Source organism: Megalobrama amblycephala, linkage group LG1 (genome assembly GCF_018812025.1).
Source record: "Megalobrama amblycephala isolate DHTTF-2021 linkage group LG1, ASM1881202v1, whole genome shotgun sequence".
NCBI classification, from domain to species: Eukaryota; Metazoa; Chordata; class Actinopteri; order Cypriniformes; family Xenocyprididae; genus Megalobrama; species Megalobrama amblycephala.
In genome coordinates this window covers 6,495,713-6,516,029 of record NC_063044.1, presented here as the reverse complement: position 1 = coordinate 6,516,029, position 20,317 = coordinate 6,495,713, and the positions used below count along the sequence as shown (strand labels likewise).

General features: G+C 38.2%; 2 protein-coding genes and 1 long non-coding RNA gene across 5 annotated transcripts in view; 2 read left to right on the top strand and 1 right to left on the bottom strand.

Annotated features, from left to right (window-relative positions):
- coro7 (coronin 7) overlaps positions 1-20,317 on the top strand; it is a 187,274-nt gene that overhangs the window by 96,048 nt on the left and 70,909 nt on the right. The gene's annotated exons all lie outside the window — the stretch shown is intronic.
- LOC125262501 lies at positions 1,253-4,122 on the top strand. Its single transcript, XR_007183580.1, has 2 exons — positions 1,253-1,949; positions 2,607-4,122. It is a non-coding gene; the product is annotated as an uncharacterized LOC125262501 (long non-coding RNA).
- vasnb (vasorin b) overlaps positions 3,748-20,317 on the bottom strand; it is a 38,028-nt gene continuing 21,458 nt past the window's right edge. Inside the window, 3 exon segments of the mRNA XM_048181269.1 lie at positions 3,748-5,726; positions 5,728-6,290; positions 6,293-7,463. Of these exon segments, the coding sequence (XP_048037226.1) occupies positions 5,418-5,726; positions 5,728-6,290; positions 6,293-7,433 (2,013 nt within the window). The 5' untranslated portion in view covers positions 7,434-7,463 and the 3' untranslated portion in view covers positions 3,748-5,417.

The window sequence follows — 20,317 nt, the reverse complement described above, 5'->3', positions numbered from 1 at the left end:
CCGTAATATCCACATGCTTCATGCAGAGCTCTCTGTTCACTGCATTCTTCTGTGATTATTCTTTCATTTTCTCTATTTTTCTTCATCATTCCAGCCTTCCCGGTCCCCATCTTCTCTATCTCCAATGCTAGTGTCAGCATTCTTGTGGTCCGTGGCCCCGGGGCCGGATTCAAGCCCTGTGAGAGGCCTATCCAGACGACTCATGCGCCGTTCAGATACACGGCAATCTATGTAGCAACCGCAAGGCTATATACATGGGAGAAAATATGTCTTTATTTGAAAGATGTATCAATTTTGTTATCTTCAAAACTACTTGAACTAATGATGAACTGGCCTGTGTGGTTTTGCTGCAGGAAATATGATAAGACCAAAGACAATCTCCCCAATGACTCTCCACCACTTCCCTCCAACGTAACCAGTCGTATGATCTTGTTGGTCTGTTTTCCTGCTACTGATCCAACATCAAACAACAACCTCACAGACAGCAATGGACAAAATAAGATGCCAAGTCTCAACAAGCCTATAATGGTAAAAATCCTCCCACTTTTTATAATCTCTCCAAACGCGTGGTTCCAGATTTCCCCCTACTCTTACGTAAGAGTAGGGAAACCCGGCCCACGACTGGCGACAATCTGCCCTGTTAGCCTAGATCCTGCCCTGAGTGAGCCGAAGCAGCAGTCCACCATTTCTGTTTCCTCGCTGTAGCAGCTGGAGATATACAATGTCCGCGCCAAAACATTACAAATTTTCTGTTATTAGATGTATTAACAAACATAAGAGTCTCCATAGACTCTCTGCATTTGAGCCACTGTGGACACCATGGTTTAATTTCAGTTATGAAGGAAATGTGCCGAATTAAAGTCGGTAAAGTGTTACATATTTGCACGAATCATTTACGCCGGGACTGCTTCACAAACGAGGGTCAATTCAACACTGGATTTGCACAAAAGATTAACATGTCGGCACATGCTAGTCGATGAGTTGAGTCAGCTCCACAGCAACTACATAAATTTATCCACTAATCGCTCAGAAACGTCCAGTTTCATTCTAAAAGTTGTAACTTCTTCCTGAGTCTCTCCATCAGTGTCCGACTCCGGTTTGAACAATGTAAGGCTGAACACTGTTACTGACAATCCTCATTTTGTCTGCGTGAGATTCTCCGGTTTTGTTGTTGTTGAGCAACCGAAGCACAAGATGTTAAAGCTCCACCCTCTTCTGGGAAAGCAGGCCAGGAGCAGCAGCTCATTTGCATTTAAAGGGACACACAAAAACTATGTGTTTTTGCTCACACCCAAATTTGACAAGCTATAATAAATGATCTGTGGGGTATAAAAGGGGCATAAATAATAGCTACTACCAATCAGCTGTGCCCTATAGGGAATGATGTGATTGCAAGCAGATTGAGTTAAGGACCTATCAGCCTGCGGCATCTAGAGTTTCATGACAGAACTTTGTATGTATGCTAATGCAGACGTGTTGTTATTCAGGTAGTCATTTAGCCTCAGATGTCACGCCCGCAGACCGTTGGCTGAACGACTGATGCAAATGGCACATAAAATTGGAAACACTTCAGGAGTTGTAAAGTCGTTATCTGATCTGGTTGAATTCTACAGGGTTTCTGGGAGACATTTGTGTCGCATTCTTTAACAGTCCGCTTAAAAACAAAGTCGTCCTGATGCCAAACCCCCTCATGGAAAAAGAAAGCCATCGTGTTTACAACTGTAAAGGATTAGAATTATGTGAAGAATGTGAAGTTTGGGGTGAATACTTCCAAGTGTTTTACACGCTGGTCTGTTATTGTTGGGACATTGCCGTTACATTTTCACGCCCCTAAACAAACTGTGATTGGTTGCTTTACATGTCAGTCAGATGTCCTTTTTGGCCAATGAAAGCTGCTATGGAGTACCTTCCGCTGTCGTTCTGAAAGTCTACGTGAGACTATCATGTAGGTAACTAACTGTAGGCAAGTAAATGAGATCTTCAATTTGATTATTTCTTCTGGTCCAAGATTCAGTTTGCTTTATTTGTTTAATGTGGCTCAAATGTTCAGTCTGTTCAGCAGCAGGTTATACTGATGGTGCCGTTGCTTAGCAGAGGGTTAACTGGTTCAATCCCTCCTTAATTAGTATAATAACTTATATTTCTAATTTAAAAGTATATTTTTTTTCTTTAGTAGATTGTAAAAGTAACTGTACTGTACTACATAAATTCATACTGTACATGCATTCATTTGTAGCATACAGAATTTTTGTTAAATATGGCATCAACGACATCAAGGTTTCCCCAATTTGTTATTTTGTGTCTGTCTCAGCCAAACCCTTTAGTTATAAAATATTTACTTGTAGTACCCCCTGAGATTTAAGTTAATATTTCAATAATTTAACAACACATTCACATCTATCACTACTACTATTATTATTAATAAATGAAACTATACAGTTATTTAATTAAATTGCAGTTTTTGTTTTGATAATCACGCTACGCTTTATTGTGATTATTGTGCAACCTGTATTTATTTATTTTTATTTTATGTTCGATATTATTAGCTTTCCATCAACTGCCGAACCACCTGTGGTTCCCTCACAAACCCTGGTCTACATGATAAGGTTCACACTCTGGTGTCTGCCTGTAGGTATGTAACATGTAAAAGTAGGGTTTTAATGGCAAGAATGAGGCATAAACCACGAAAAAAATGTGAGGGGGCACCTCTTTTCCTCTTCGACACACAATCCATGTCATCACCCTCGAACTTAGTACGCAAGACCACCAAAAAAAAAAAAAAAAACAAGGAGCAGAACAATATTTACTCAGCAGTAATTTTCTATGGAATTTTTTGGAAGATAATTTGAAAAAGTCAGCTCGGGTGTCTACAATAGGCCCTTTGAGCAGCTCAGTTTGAGTCTGGATTTGGAGTGCAGCCAGAGAACCAGCTCTCTTAAAATCACAGAATAAAGGAGGCCTTTTATTGAAAAGCAAGAAAGCAGACGCACACACGTTCAGTTACCCACCGCTGTCGACACACTGACACGCCTGTTTCTCCTGTGACTGACGTTTGCTTGTACGTTTCGCGGTCAAATTTGCCTCAATCTGATGCTTTATTGTTCTCTCAGTTTGAGTTAATAGGCAGTGCTGTGTGAGAGTTTCTGTTGTTTTTAATTATTTGACATGATCGCACTCATTACAAATGGAAATGCTATTAGTGCTGGACAGCGGTGGGCTGTTTTATGTGTTTGTGTTGTTAAACGGGTTTAATATACAACAGATTGCAGCTGGATGGTTGTAGATAAGCAGACTTTGTTTGGAAGTAGTGCGAAGCGTTTGTTGCAAATCCTTCCAAATGTACCTGTAAAGCAGGTGGGTGGTCAGTTTAAAGGATGTGTGTAATAACAAACAATCCTCATTATTTCACCCAGTGACGTACATGGAGGTGAACCGGCACCTATTAGATTCGGCAATTGTTTGTTTTTAATAAAAATCCCCTGTTTACCTCAAGCTTTCTCCATAAAGGGAAAATATATTACCTTTCCTTGGCACTCAAATCCTAAAATTCCTCATAAAAGTTTGCTTTGGGTGGTGCGTTTGCAGATGGCGTTGAGGATGCTAGCACTCTCCCTGTGTGCACATTTATTTTCGTCTATTAAACCGAATACACTAAACAAAGACATACGTTCAACGTCAGTAAACCTAATTGACTCTGCTGCTAATCAGACCAGCTCGCTTGAGCAAGAAACAGAAGAATAAAAAAAGTTATTTTCATTTTTTTATTTTTTTTATTTTTCGTTTGCAGCTTTTTGAAAATACCATCATACATATACACACATCTCCATATAGACAAAAGAAAAGTATAAAAAAGAGCTTCCCAAATTAAACAGGGAAAATTAGAGGCAGATCTTATCAAAAATATTCACAAATATTTCAATACTTCATACTGCAGAGATTTTTTCCAGTTTGGATATTCCTAACAACAACAATAAAAAAAAAATGTTTTCAATTACAAACCCTTCTTCTTTTAAGCAGAAGGTTGCACAATTTCATTTTTACATTTTTATTTTATTTAATTTTTTTTGGAAACATCATTTGACAGGTTGTAGAACAAGTGCTAAAATAGTAACACATTTCCTCACAGAGGTAAATCAGCACATCTCCTCACTGTCTCAGTTTGGCATTTTGCGGTAAACTTTAACCTTTAAGAATCCACAGCATCTGTGGCTTAAATTTCAGAGTGATCACTGACGGCATGATTCTCAGTCATTTTTAGGTTGTTTTATGCTCTTTCATTGTGTCTTGCACATCAACGGTAAGCTCTAGAGAGTTGGCAGTTGGAGTGTGTGTTTTTAGACTGGTTTAGCTAATGCTTCGAGCTAGCCAAACATACATTTTAGTGTTTTTGAACATATAAATCTGTCTTAAGGTAAGATGGCAATGACTGCAAGAGAAAACTCTCTGCAGAGTAATGTAAATAGTGCAAAGGCTAATTTTGCATACTGATACAGAATTAAGTCTTGAACAGTTGAACAGTGATCTAGGAAACAACCCCTTTTTGGAATATAAATAAATATTTTAAAAAGATACCACCAATTTGTAGCTTCCAATAATGTATGGCAAGACTAATTTAGTTTACAACAGAACATAATGTATATTAATCTGCTTTTCAATCAGCCATTTCCATTTAACTTTAGTTTTGTCTCTATTTCTAGTTGGGAATGGGGGATAGGGGCTAAAATATAGAGGAGGGATTTAGTTTCAAGGTCTGGATAGACTTTTAACTGCTTAGACTGTCTGACATATTTCTAAACTAAAGCCTTTGATTCACTTGGTGGTAACAAGTAAATTTTAATCTTCAAAGTTTTTAATCTGGTGTTTTGTCTGCTTGTTAAGTCACAAGACATGGGGGAAGAGCAGCCGCCTGGTAACAGTCACATATTTGTACAAAAACATTTACAAAAAAAAGGTACAGATATAAAACAAAGAGACAATGTCTATCAGTTAGACAAAGCATCATACGAGTCAGCCTTGTTACTGAAGATGTCTATATATATTCAATATCTTCAATTGCCCACTCGAATGTAGGGCTTACGGGTTCACAGTTAGTGCAGCTCCTAAGAGTTGCACACAGGTGCTACACATCAATATTTCACCGACATTTCTTCAGTCAGCCTTATGTCCTTTTTTACGATTGGCAGCCATATTAAAATTTTAAAAGATCTTTGGTTGAAAGATTGGCATGTAGATTCTTTCCATTTTTCAGTTGATAAAAGGCACTTAGGAGGATGTCATTTTGACAGAAATGTCCTTCAGGAGTAAACTAAGTGACACCAAAAAAGCCGGTGATTGGTCTTAGTGTCCTTGGTGGTACCCTGTAAAGCAGTTTCATTTGCGCTTTAGCATGTAGGTAAGTCCCAAACCTTTTGCAATAATCAGAAATACAAGGGTTTTAAACTGTTCATGTTGTTGTTTGCAGTACAGTGATCTTGCATTAAGGGCACCTCATAGTCCAAGCCGCCATTCTGCGCTGTCGACGGACAGGAGATAATCTCTAGCTTTTGGGGTAGTGCTCCATTGTCCATACCCTCCAGCTCCAGCTGTGACGGATCACATTCTAAGTCCGGGTGTCCCTTTGATTTCTTTTTGTGCATGTAGCAAGCTACCCCAACAGCCACAGCGATTAGGACTAGCAGAAGAAGGATGGCGACTGCAGGGATGAGCATTCGTAGTGAGCTTTGGGTCCTCCCGTCGTGCTCCAGTGGGAGTTGGCTGCTGACTGACCGTCTGGGCCTCTGTGCATACACGATCCACACTCCCAGGTTCACCCATTGGACTGGCACATACAGAATATGTAGAGTTTGGCTGAAGTCCACGCAGCGTGTACTCCGGGTAGGTAGGTGGAACGGTGATCTGAATGGGACGTTTATCCAGTCCAGAAAGGTTTTTGTAGGTTAACTTTACGCCACGGATGTGTGGCCTCCTATCAATGTAGCGGTGAAGGTCCAAAAGTATAGAGGAGCTAGTTACAAATGTTGCTGTTATTTCAGGTTCCATTGTGTCGATTATTGTAGGGAAGTCATTCGGCGGTAGGTTTTCCACCTCTTGGCAGTATGTCCCTGATGTTCCCGGTTGACAAATACACTCAAAGTGTGCTTCGTTGTCAAGCCAACATGTTCCTCCATTTAGGCAGATATTGGTTGGGCAGAAGATTGATCTTAGATCTGGGTCAATACTAGTACTAGGTGTGGGAGGCAGAGGGTCATCATTGGTTTTTGTAGAGGGGTTATCACTAGGTTTGGCAGGAGAACTGCATGAGTTGTACTTGGTAAACTGGTAACCGGAGCTGGCGGTACTACAGTGCTCTTTACTGTCCGAGTCGTAACAGTTGTGGTAATCGGACATCCGAATTCTCTGTGCCCTAGTCTCTCCAGCACCTTCCCGGAATTAAAAGGAGGAAAGTGGCAGCGTGTCTCTTCCGTCCTACCCAACTGAATTTTCTTGTTTTGCAGCCAACTAGGAAACCAAGCCAGATTGCAAAGGCAGTTGAAAGGGTTTTCCGCAACAGACAGTCTTTCTAGGTGTGGAAAGAGCTGGGATAAGGTCTCAGGCAACCCTTGCAAGCTTAGATTGCTGATATCCAGCTCCACAAGCTCTGACAGTTTCTCAAAGTCTTCCCACTTCACAGGTCCAATGGGATTTCCAGCCAAACTGAGAACAACCAAGCCTCTTGCTTCCCGCAACACTCCTGGAAAAGTTGTTAACTGATTGTTGGAGATGTCAAGCTCATGGAGGTTCTTGAAGCTTCCTAAGAGCTCCTCGTTCAGACTGCTAAGCCCCAGCCCACCCAGTTTCAGTGACTCCAACTTGGGCGTCTGGAGGTCGTTGGGCCCTGGTGAGGGGATGCTGTTAAACCGTAAGTCTAGCAGAAGCAGATGGGGCAGTTTCAGAGCAGGCATTATTGTCAGTTTGTTTCCTTGCAGCTTGAGCTCCAGTAGCTGTTGTAGTCCATCAAAAGCAGCAGGATGTATGCTCTCTATGAGGTTGCTGTAGAGATATAGCCTCTCCAGAAGTTCCAGTCCAGCAAAGCTTTCCTTGGATATGTGAGCAATCTGGTTAGCCGACAGGTCCAGGTTGTGTAGAGAAGATAGGGGTTCAAACACGCGATCTGGCAGTTCGGTCAACTTGTTCTGACTTAGATCCAACATCTCCAGGCTATCCAAATCAACAAAATCATCTTGGGAAAGGGACTCAATGCCGTTCTTGAACACATAGAGATTCTTAGCCATCGTAGGAACTTTGCTGGGCATTTTAGTATCTTTGCGGCTAAAGCAGAATATGGAGTCTTGGGCTGGGCAGTTACAGTCCTTCGGACAAGTGTTGGCCAATACCAGGGATGACAAGAGTTGATAGAAGAGGAGGGGCAGCAGTAGAGGGAGGAAGAGCTTCATGTTGCTGCCTTGACATTCACCCCTTCAAGCCTGCAATGCAACAAAAAAACAAGTAAACATTTGCTCATTTAACTTCACATTGTATTTTTTGACTTTGAAACATATTTAAACAAACACCAGTTTTGACACTTGAATTTTGTCAAAGTTTAGAAATTTTAAAGTAACTTGCAAAGAGTTGAGCTGATTAATAAATGTACTTTTTTAATTTCCTCTAAGCAACTCTAAGGAATGCTGCAGTATATGCGGTGGCTTTTGTTTCTCTGCTTTCCAAATCTATGAGGTCAGTCTTTTTATGTGGCTGAGTATAAGGGTTGCTTTAGACCAAGTGCTTTCAAAGGGTGATCAAAGGCGAGATCTCTTGACATAGTTGTACTCAAACAATAGGTAGTGGTAGTGATGTACATGCCTACTGGAACCTTATACTGGACTTCAGGATGATGTTGACCTTATTTTTCTTTGTTTATCAAAAGAAACATTTTGTATCTTATGAAGTACTCTTTCAGGAATGGTTGAATGTTATATAATAAGTGCCCTAATGAACATCCTGTCTATTGTCTATCCTGTTTTGTGCACCGTTCCACCCACAAATCACCTAATTGCAACTGTTTCATGAACATTTAGTTCCATCATAGTTTACAGAACACATACTAAATCATTGTTGCACAGTAATTCACAAGACTTTTAATTGTCTCTATTGGGAGTGGTTTGTACACTTTGTGTCTTTCTACAAACATTCAGTCATTTCATATTCACTCATTTTATATTTATATCAAGAGATTCACTGGTACACACCATTGCCTCGACCTTGAACACCAGACACAGAGCTCATCAGATGAGCTCAGACACCTTTAGGGAGGAACGCGAGAAAAAGAAAGATAAAGGGATATGAAGCTAGGAGACTGAAGTGAGCTGGGGAAACAGTTTATCATGTCTTATGAGATCAGTCACTGCAGTATCTGGCCTTGAAAGTAGGGGTGGAGACGTTCCGTTCTCCTTTACAGTTTTCCTCCTTCTGTTTCTCTCCTGGACAGTGTGGGGGGGTTTTGTTAGAAGTTCATACTGAGGTGAAATTCTCTCACTCAGTTTTATTGGACAGTACAGAGAGATAGTAGGATCATTATGTTCCCTCCTGCTGCATTATTGAAGCATCACTCTCAATGTCCTCCTGGTGATCTCTGCACTCTTCTGCAATTATTTAGGAAACATCTCAGAATCTAGTTAGCCTTTTTTTGGACATATTTTATTCTGTATTGGCTGATAGAAAGTTGTTAGTCTTGTTGTGAGGTCAATTAATGTTTCTAAAGATCTTAGTAATAACATCTGGATGTTTTTTGATTATATTTTAAGGTGCATTTGTGCTGACAGTGCATGGAAGTCATGCATTATTTTTAATGGATTTAGTTTTAGTTAGGACAACCGTGGTTTTGCTGTATGGTTTTGATACATATCATAGATATACAGTGCTTCTATGAAGTATCTTTATGTAAACTTTGTAGCCTGACACACCTCACAATACCAGTTTGTATGTGTTAAGGAAACTGTAATCCTTACGTAACCACCGTCAGCAACACATTTGATTTCCTATAAGTACATCCGGGACAGTCATCCTGAGAAAGAAGAGAGATGATTTGCCTGCATTTTGCCATTTTCTTCCCTCTATGTCTAAAAAGCAGTGGAGCAGGTTTAGACATTCCTGTTGCTCTGTCTCACTGACTTGCTGACTGTGATGCAAGCGTCTGTCTTTAGACAGTGGGTTCAGTTGACGCTCTGTGCAAATAAAGCAGGGGGGAAAAAAAGCTTGGGACTGCTGCCAAGCACACGCATATTTTTCTGAAACTAATCCTCTGCTTATTACGTGTGCGCTGTTTGGTCCGTCTGCCTATTTTTCCTGTTTAATGAAACTTTTACTCTGCACAAAGCAAAAAAAAAAAGTCAGTACATGGAAAAGATCACAATGGTTCAAAAGGGCATGAAAGACAGTGCTTTGTTATGTTCGGGCACTGATATTGATACACTAGTATTGGCTTTGCACTTTCTGACATGTTTTGACGCTGTATACCTGTTGTTCTAGTAATGAGCTCTAGCTGTGATCTATCTTGTTGGAATGGTATTGATCAACAAGGGTGGGTGAAAGACTAAAACATGCACCGTTTCCTTCACCAAAAAGCTCTTCGCTGGTCTCCATTCAGTGATGCATAACACTTTACGGTCCATGAGACCTGATTAGTTGTTTTACTAGAAGCAGTGATGGAAAAAAAACACGCAGACCTTCCAGATAACCTGATAACAGGTGGAGCACAGTGGTTTATGGGCAGTTAATCAAGAGGGGGTCATAGGTTGCCGCCGTCCCATGGTGTTTGGCTCTCAGAGTACCGTGGGAATGTTGTGAATTGAACTTGTGTGATATTAGAGGTGGACCAAATAAATGCATAGAGCAGAAGTATTTTTAGAGCTGTTATTGCTGATTTTTAGGGTTTGTGTTTTTGAGTAAAATATTAAACTTTGGCTTGTAACCTGTTCTGCATTGTTACAGGTATGAATACTACCTCAAATCAGAACACTGTAAAACTCAAGTTCAGAATACTCAAAACATTTTACGTAAACTAACTCATTTTTTAAGTTAGTAGAACTTAAAATTAAGTTCCGCTTACTACAATGATATTTTGAGTTCACACAACTTTTTTCTATTAAGTACAATGGACTTTCATTATTATTTGAGTGAAATAAATTCATTTCATTAATTTCACTACTCGTTTTTACAGTGAATGAGAAGAGATTCTGAAAATATCCTGTAGACTTAAAAGGGCATATAAAGAAGTCTGAAGATTGAAGCACTACTTAAAGATGAAAGACTGAGAGTATAAGCAACGAAAATAAGGCGTAAACCAGGGAAAGACACAAAGATAAGCCAGCCGAACATCAGGGTGGTGTTTTTAAACATGAAGGGAAAGTGGATACAACATACAAGAAAGAAAAACAGAGAATGAGGAAAAGAAAGAGGCTTTCTGTGATAGATTTGCAGTCAGGGGGCAAAGTCCACTTCCGTCCCTCAGCCAGCACAAAGCATTCAGACTGTGGCGTAGTGTTTCACAGCATCATCTGGCATGTGAAGAGAGACCTGCTGGACCTGATAGATGAATGAGGATCATGTAAAACCTCAGTCCTCCCTTCCTGAACTTTAAGAAAGCCGAGCTTGATAGAAAGATCAGAAGGCAGTGTGTAGGGCACAGGGGCTAGTGCACACTAGGATCAAGGGGATAATACTCTGTCGCTTCCCACATGGGTGGATATATTCCAAACTGTCTTCAAATTGCCAGCCTAGTATTTATTTATTTTATGTTGACTTGCAACTATTTTTTAAAGGATAGCTTGAATATAGTTTATCTACTGTAGCTTGTGAAGTATCCGCGACTCTGAGTGAAGGGAAGCATCTGGTGGAAAGATGAGGCAGGTATGAAGATAAAGCTGTTGCCTAAACATCATTTTTAATTTTGGCCGGTGTTTATCCTACTCTGCATCATTCCAAACCATCACAAGAAGCAATCTATTCAGCCGACAGAGACACACGAAGTGGGAGTTGAGCCTGATCTCAGATAAACCCCCATCCAGCACATAGAGATACTCCATCTTCCTCCTTCCCTCCAGCGGCCTGCATCTTATCAAGCTGCAGATAAAAAAGCACCTCTCAGGGATTAACCTAAAGCTCTCAGATCTGCTCTGAGTGACTCTCCTGCTGTGTGGCATTAAGTCAGACAGAGCGGCTGACCTGTCACGTTTATGTGATGAAGCTGTCATTACAGCCAACTATTGGCTCTACGTTGCTCTTTGGCTTTGTATTTTCTTCCTGTACCCCACTAGTCCACTTTTTGTTCAGACATTTTTTATGAATAACATCTGTTAACATGAACTAACAATGACTAATAGAACCTTATTGTAAAGTGTTACTCTTTTTCAGTTCCCCCTTTTCGCTGTCAACGTGTCATTCGACCAGCTGGTGCTTTGCATATCTCCTCATGGGACTATTTAAAGAGATGTATTTGCCATTGAAAATGTGTTGATTTAAATAGGAAGCTGTTGATAAGGTCGTTACTGCTCAAGGCTTCTACCAGGAAAAAAAGTGTGAACGTGCACAAGTTGTTGGGAAAGTCTTTTGTTGTCTTTCCAGCTCTTTTCATAATGTAAAAGCAAAGAAAACAACTGCAAGAAATGAAGAGAGAGGCAGAGAAGAATGGCCTCGTCAGCAGGGGCCGTGGAGGTGGTAGATGCCAGAAGCCGAGAGAGTGTAGTGGACGCCAGCAGACTCGTGTCAAGAGCTCTTATCTTCAGAACGAGGCTCATGTGCTCTGAAGCAGGAGAGAGGCTGAGGGAAAGGAGGTGGAGATATAATGTGTAATCTAGGAAGTTAGGCAGGAGTTGTGGAAGCACCTTCACTCCTGACCAGTTAAGCATTGAGTGTTATAGGTTCCAAAATACTTGATTTGGATCAAATATGAGAACATATTGACTGTAAATAAAATAAATTTAGTCCCTAATTTTTATTTGTAAAGTTACTAATAACATGTATTGTTTATAAAATATAACATTTTTATTGACTGAGGCTGATAACGGTGTATCATAGTAAGTTATTGTACAAGATTTGAACATCAGTTACTGTATAGATATTTTTGGTAGTTTACAGTCAATGAGCTCTTTCTAGACTTTAGAGTAGATTCATTAACCCCTAACACCCACATGAATGTCTCTGTGAGATGAAGACTTCCTGTTAACTGCCTCACTTGACCACAGCTGGACCCTGTTACCCATGATGCACCAGTACCATCCCTCAATGTGAGAGTACATGGCCATAAAACACTGATTCATGACAGCAGGAGGGAAATGTACAAAATACAAACCATGCGTGCGTCTCAATCAGCTCCCTAGTTCAGTAGTCAGGGCACTGTTGGCCATTTTAAGGGCTGTCTCAATCGCAAAATGAAAACACTGAAACATTCGCTCCCTAAAAAGTCCCACAATACACTGTGAAAACGATGCTAACGATGTTCCCTTAATGGAAGTTCTGCAGTGCGAAACATAAATCACCTGAGCCAACTCAATACACAGATTGAGACTCAAGATAGATGTTTTTTAAAATACAAACCATAATTTAATTATATTTCAGCATAAACATACATCGCTAGATAGGCAACGAACATAATCTGACATTTATAATACATTTACAGCTGAAATGTTGCACGTATATGTAACAAAGTATTTATCATAATGTACTTTAAATAACATTAACAGATAATGTCAGAAAGGTATCAGCTCTGCTATTGTTCATAAATACCAGAAGTGATGTTGTACAATGAAGACGTTGTCAAGTCATCCAGTCTCCCAATGTGTAGTAATCCAGCATCCATTACTGTCCTTACCAGTGCCTGAATTTGTGTACACTATATACAGATTCATGACCTAGTAAACTAGGGAGCTGATTGAGATACATCCAAGATGAGTAGACCTTCATACAGAAGCTTGTCAGTTTGTACATGCCACTTTTAACAGGTACAGTTTACAGGAAGTGTTTCGGTGTTACGTAATGTGACTATACCTGCTAAACTTGATGTTGTGGGTTTTTTTTGCCTTTGTTGAGGAGTGTGTATTAGTCAAATCGAGTAGAGTGCATTGTGTTCTAAATAGGACAAAGAAAGCAAGAACATCATCAGTGATGGCCTTCATCTCAAGTTCACTAGGTTAACCACTCGCTCGCTCTCTCATATATTCATGTGACCACAACAAAAAAAGACACATCAAAGCTAAAGGTAATGCTGAGTGCTGCACTGATGGACAACTAGGACGCTTTTGTTTTCACAAGTACAGACATCCATACAAACGTCTGCTCTCTACCTCTCTCTTTTCTTGTTTTTGTGAGAAGAATAGCTTGAAGAATAGCGTTCTTTTGGTTTAGGATTTACAGCCGTGACCCGGGCAAGAGCATGTCACTATCATTACTGTCTGCGGAAAACATAAAAGAGAGTCCTGAATGGAGCAGACTGGATAAAAGCAAAGCTTTTTTACATGGTGATGAGAGTTAAAGGAAAAGTTCACCCAAAATAAAATTCATCATTTATGTTGTTCCAAAAGGAGCAACTATTTTCCACATCAAGAAAATTATACATTGACCATAAAGATAGTCTTTATGACTTTTCACTTGTAATAAATTTGCTCTTTGTGTGACTGAATGAAATTGAAGTCCTTCAAAGTCACATATATTCAAGATCTAATAATAAATCTAGTATTTATTTATTTATAAATGTAAATATTCTTAAATGTATATATTTTAAATAAATATAATTTTAACATTAAGTATATTTATATATATATATATATATATATATATATATATATATATATATATATATATATATATATATTCAAATACAGTAAGATCTAATAATGAATATAATATTAAATTATTTGAAATTTTACAAAATTAAATAATATGCATATTTTTTAAACTTTTAATGAATAATTAAACAACCAATTTTAATTTATTAACATTATATTTAGTCACATTCAAACAGAGTATTATCTAATAATATATTACATATTTTAAAAGTCTAAAAAAAAATCATACATTTCATTAAAATATATTTAAAAATTATTTAAAAATTATTAAATTATTAAATCATACTTGTGGATCTCATAATAGAAAGCGATTTCCACTGCATAGGAAAAAATAACCATGCCTAAGTAAATAATAATTATAATATAAAAAGTCCTTTTTATAAATTCTAACATTAAAAAGTCCAAATTTCTCAATTTACTTTTTGTCAATTATCTCTTAAATTTTAAGACTTTTTAAATAAAATATTTTTAAGAATAATTACCATTTATAATTCTTTTATCTCATAATTTAGTCACATATATTCAAATAATAAATAATATATATAATTTCAGTATCTTATAACAATAAATATTCTTAAATGTAATAAATCATTTTTCCTAAGAGCATTAGATCTTGTACATCATTTTATCACAATGCAGCAAGTTTGAATGACAACATTTTCATGTTTGGGTGAACTATCCCTTTAAAATCCAGTCTAATTAAATGGACAGGGACCCATAACCCCTGCTGCATATCCCCTTAACATCTGCATCAGCTGCGCTCATAGTGAATGCATTGAATACGATCCTCCAGATCTTTCATGGTGGTGCTGATAAGCATCTTTGCCCACAACCTCAGCCTGACACACTCATTTAAGAAACAAAGAATCAACAGTGTTCACGTTCAATTAGTTGTATGTCTGTAGGATGCAGGAGGCTTGTCTGGAACTCTGTGTTTTGGCTGCAACCGGATCTCATCAGGTCCTTTTTTTTTTTTTTGCGCAGCCTCCGACATCAGAGAGAGATGTTTCACTGCGGGTTCACTGCAGGTTTGTGTTACAGTCCCGAGCGCAAGCAGGTGCTTTGAGCCTGTTGTCACCCTCGGGGTTGCATCGAAACTCAACGCTCTAGTCGTGTGCCTGTGCAGACGCCGTGGCCCGTGCCAGACTGCAGCCGGGGCGCTGCATGCTTCTCCAGAGACGAGGCACGTGGGCGGCCGGAAAGGAAGGGAAGGACAGAATGCAGATGTCTGCTGTGCACTTTAGAGTGAGCAATCCAAAAGGAAATGGATTTACAAGCACTTGCTCTGAGGAATTAGCATTGCATCTGCTGCTGAGGTCAGATGTCAGGCTTCTAGCAAATATGCTCACTTGTTAGTTTGCATTTGTTTGTGTCGGTCTTGGATGCCTGCTTGCCCTGATATCCTTGATCAATGATCTCACAGCCCTGCTGTCAGCGCACCTCCATTTCAGAGAGATTCTTCATTGAGATTAGCTTTCTATGAAGGCACTCTGTGTGAAATGTATGGAAGCCCATTTCCATCACATAAAAACAAGTCAAGCTTTGGTAAATCATAATTATGACACAGAAAATCCTAATTGTGACATTTAAAAGCCTCAATTCATGAGTAAAAGTCGAAACTGACAAGTGATAAATGAGATTTAGAAATGAGTCACTTATAACAAGTCAATTATGGTATAAAAAGTCTAAATTATAAAAAATAAATTATTACAGTCAAAATTATGAGAAGTCTAAATTATGAGATAAAAATTATAAAATAGTCAAAATTATGAGATAAATCTAAATTATAACATAAAAGACAGTTATGAGATAAGATTATGAGATGTCATTTATGATATAAAAAGTCATATAATAAATTATTACATAGTCAAAATTGACAAAAAGTCAAAATTATCAGATAAAAAGTCATAATTACGACAAGTTGATATGAAGTAAATTATGATATAAAATGTCTAAATTATCGTCGCTACCCGATGAAACTCACGTATGTCCAAAACGGTTACTTTTCAGGAAGTGAAAAAAACACCGTATTTCAAAAGCAGTTGAATGTAGCGTTGTCATACTTGGTACGGCATCTTTACATGTAACCATATTCTTGCCAGTGTAATGATATAATCCACATTTGACCAAAATTGAGTTTAAATGGACATACGTGCATATTTTACAGTAACGGTGGTCGATACGCGTTCTTCCGATCATTAATTAGAATGGCCAAGTCGCGTTTCATATTGACAGATGAATACGCTCAGTTTATTAAATAGCCTACGTCTTAGTTTATTAAATACGCTTAGTTTATTTAATATTAATTATAAATTTATTAAATGTCTCTTGCAAACTATGAAGGGACAATGAATCAATACACTGACATGGTAATGCTAGACAGATACTTTGTTTGCACAGTCCTACCGTAATTTTGTCACTCCTAGACGTACGTCTGGCGTCAGGGGGGAAACGTTTACTTGAGAACAGTTGTCAAAAACAAACGTTTGCTGATACTTTACCTCACAGTGTTATTCGGCTATCCAGTGCTGAGCTTCGATGAAACTTCACGAGACCGGCGAGATGCTTCCACAGGGCGGGAGATACGCGGCGTGATTGACAGCTTTGACACCAAATGGATATACGTGAAAATCAGATGACATGATTTCACAACTTTTCATTGGCCATTTAGATATGTGAAGCATACTGTATACGGAAATGAACCTTGACATTCAATCCGTCGAAAAATCTCAAAATCGGCAAAATGGACATACGTGGTTTTCATCGGACAGCGACGTTATAAGTTATTTTAAATTATAAGTTACTTATAAATTCATGTCATAAATTATTACATAAAAGTCAAAATTATGAGAAGTCAAAATTATAAGTGTAAATTATGAGATAGACAACTATAAGATAGGATTATGAGAAAGTCATAATTAGGAACATAAAAAGTCAGTTATGACAGTCAAAATTATAAATGGTCATTATTCTTCTAAATATTTTATTTAAAGTCAAAATTCTTAGATAATTATGACAAAAAGTAAATTGACATACTTTGACTTTTTTCTGTTTAGAATTTATAAACATGACTTTTATATTATAATTATGATTTACCTAGGCATGGTTATTTTTTCCTATGTGGTGGAAATGGCTTTCCATAGTCATGAGATCCACAAGTAAGTATTGTATCTTATTTTTGATAAGGATTGCTATAAATCAGTTTGAGTGTCTACACTGCCATAAATCTCATTATCTAACATGCATAGTTTAAAATCAGATCTGAGATCTTTTGATTTGTTCCAAAGGTCTGCAGAGGTCACAAGTCACTCAGTGACAGATAAATACAGGACCTTACAGGTTTACTCGGGTTACACAGGAACAACGCTCATCTGTGGCAGCCTTTGAAGTGCACATATAGCTAGCCAGCGAAGCTGGTCAATAATGTCATTTTCTTTTTTAAAAGACTGACAAGCAGTTTGAAGTGCCAATGAGGCATTCATTAAAATGAAAATAGGGTGATGTGACCATTAATGATGCAACAAAATGTACAAAATTAAGTCAAAAACACCGCTTAGTATTTTTCTTGTTTTCCTTGTACAAATGTTTAAACATTCTTAAATCAAGATACATTTATTTACAAATGCAAAATGCACAATGAAAAAACAGAAAAAACGAAAACTCGCTAATTTTGATAAATTTGATGTTGTTGTTTTTTTTTTTTAGAAAATAAGATTTAATATCTTCAGTCATTTTGTTTCTCAAGTAAGTGTATCTATATTTGTAAGAATGTTTAGATATTTGTACTGGAAAACAAGACAAAAATACTAAGTAAGAATATAATTTTTTCTGCAAAAACGAGCCTAGATCTAGCGTTTGAAGTGTTTGAAGCCAAAAATTAAAGTTTTGTCGTCATTTACTCACTCTCATGACGTTCCTATCCTGCATGACTTTCTTCCATCTGTGAAACATAAAAGAAGATGTTTGGAGTCCAAGCCATTTTTCAAAACATCATCTTTTGTGTTTAACAGAAGAAAGCAATGCTGGTTTGGAACGGCATGAGGGTGAGTAAATGATGCCAGAGCGTTCACTGAGGGTGAACTGTCCCTTTAAGTGTCAGGAAGGTGCTGTGGTGTTGAACATGCAGTCTTGAGGTCTGAAATGAAGCGTTAATGTGTGTGAGGCCCCGCCGGACCGGAGAGGAAGTAGAATAGCGTCCACAGCTGCGATGGCTTCAACACACAGAGACAACAGCCAAATACAAAAGATAATATGAAGGTTGCTGGGTTAAGAGAGGATGAACTTATGTAACCCGGTGTGTGTTGAATTCCTCTGTATTCGCTCTGTGACTTGCTTGTAACTTCAAACATTCGTTTGAAGTGACTTTACCTGTTCTGTCACTCAAACAAGCGAGTGTGCGCACGCTTCCTTTTTATATTGTTTTTTTGATAAGAATCACTTAAGCAAATAGTGGTTACTTGTAGCTTCTGTGGGTTTCACACATACAAATTAACATGAACTTCAGCTCTTCATCCATAACATCACTTATGCGAATTATTTGCGACGGACAGCAAAAGTCGCCAGCAGGTAAATGCTACACATTCTTAGCCGTGCATGTCACGCATGCCTTTTTACACATGCCAACATGCTTACTGTTGGTGCAGCAGGTCAAAATACATGTCTGAATCTCTCACACTGACAGTTCCTCTATCAGGAGTAATCATTAGCCCACGATCAGCGTTATTTTGTTTATTATGTTAGTTACACAACACATTACACTAACACGCAACAGCCGTCTATTGAGAGACAACTAAAGCATCATTGCAGAAACAAAAGACACTACTGTGAAATACACTAACATTCATTGTCTTTTGGGTCTCTATCTGTACACTATGTATGTGTATATTAGGGGTGTCACGGTACATGTATTCGTCCTGAACCAAACAGTACGGACGTCATGGTTCGGTGCATGCAGTCAGACGACGAATACAGTCAGTCACAGTTCGATCCACACTCCAATCCAGAAGGGGGCGCGGGCGGTAATACAACGCTGTTTACCTCTAAAAAAGCGCAAGAAGCGCAGAAGAAGAACAAACAGACAATCTAGATATGCGTGTAATCTCTCAACCGGTGTTTCGACCTCAGAAAGATCAATAAAACAGCTTGAGAATAATATCTTACGTAGCATTACATTTACCTTAGGCAAGTCATTTAGTGTCCACAGCATTACAGTAATGTGCAAGAAACTGCTCCCTATATATTTTTAAGATATTTTTAAGATTTAAAACTAAGATTTTTTTTTTTTTTATCCTTAAGAAAATGTTTAATTTACATATTATTTTATTTTTTGAGTGGGTGAAATGTGACCTGCATTAGTTTTCATGAGATGCACAAAGTCACTTTATTTTAAGTGGAAATTTACTAGGTGGCCGTTTTCTAAATGTCGCAGATGTCAGATATGAAGACGACACTTGCCATTCTCCAGATTCTCATCACAAGCACCTTGGCCACATCACATGAGCACTGATTGGTCTATTGAAAGCCAAGAACGCATCAGGACATGTAATTGTCTAGGAATGTCTTTATGTGTTGCTGATGACAGCATCTGGAAGGCTGCATTTTTCCTCATTCCAGCTAACTGTGATATTTGGCCACGATAACCTTGCTTGTGCAACTTGCTTCTTTTCCGTTGGTGATTTTTCAAGTCTGATAGCCCTGGGGCCATTTTCCAGAACACACACACACACACATGAACGTCTTACACACGTGGAAAAGATAAACATGACATGCAGATCCGTCTGTTGGCTCATGGGTTACAATAGAGTACATTGTTTGCCTAAAAGACCCCGCAGACAGCCGAGATGTGTGAGATAGACGCGCCACCAGATAGGGACTTTGGTTACCATCCATGCAAGAACATCGGGCCTATCAACATGTTGCCACCCGCAACACTTTCTATTGCTCATGTATCCTACACTCACAGAGCGACTTGTGCATTGAAAAAGGCTGATTTTCTTACTCACTTCTTTTCCAGTACAAATATCCCAACATACGTAAATCAAGATACATTTAACTTGAGAAGCAAAATGACTTATACGATATTAAGTCTCATTTTCTGAAAAAAATGAATCAGAAAGTTTAAAAGAAAGTTTAAGTCAGAAAAATAACTCAATTCAGAGGGAATGTAAGTTTATTTTTCGGACCCCATTGGCAGATATTTCTACATACTTGAAAAGCAAAATGGTTTATGATATTTTGTCTTGTTTTATGAAAAAAAAATCTAAATTCAGATTAATTGTTTGACAGCACTTAAATTAAGTGAGTTTTTAGTTAAAACAAGAAAAAATATCTGCAATGGAGTCAGAAAAACAGCTTCATTCAGAGGGAATGTACGTTTATTTTTTGACCCCATTGGCGGATATTTGTTCTTGTTTTGAGCATAAAGTCTCTTAATTTTGATGACTTTATATCGTCATTTTGCTTCTCAAGTAAATGTATCTTGATTCGAGAATGTTTAGATA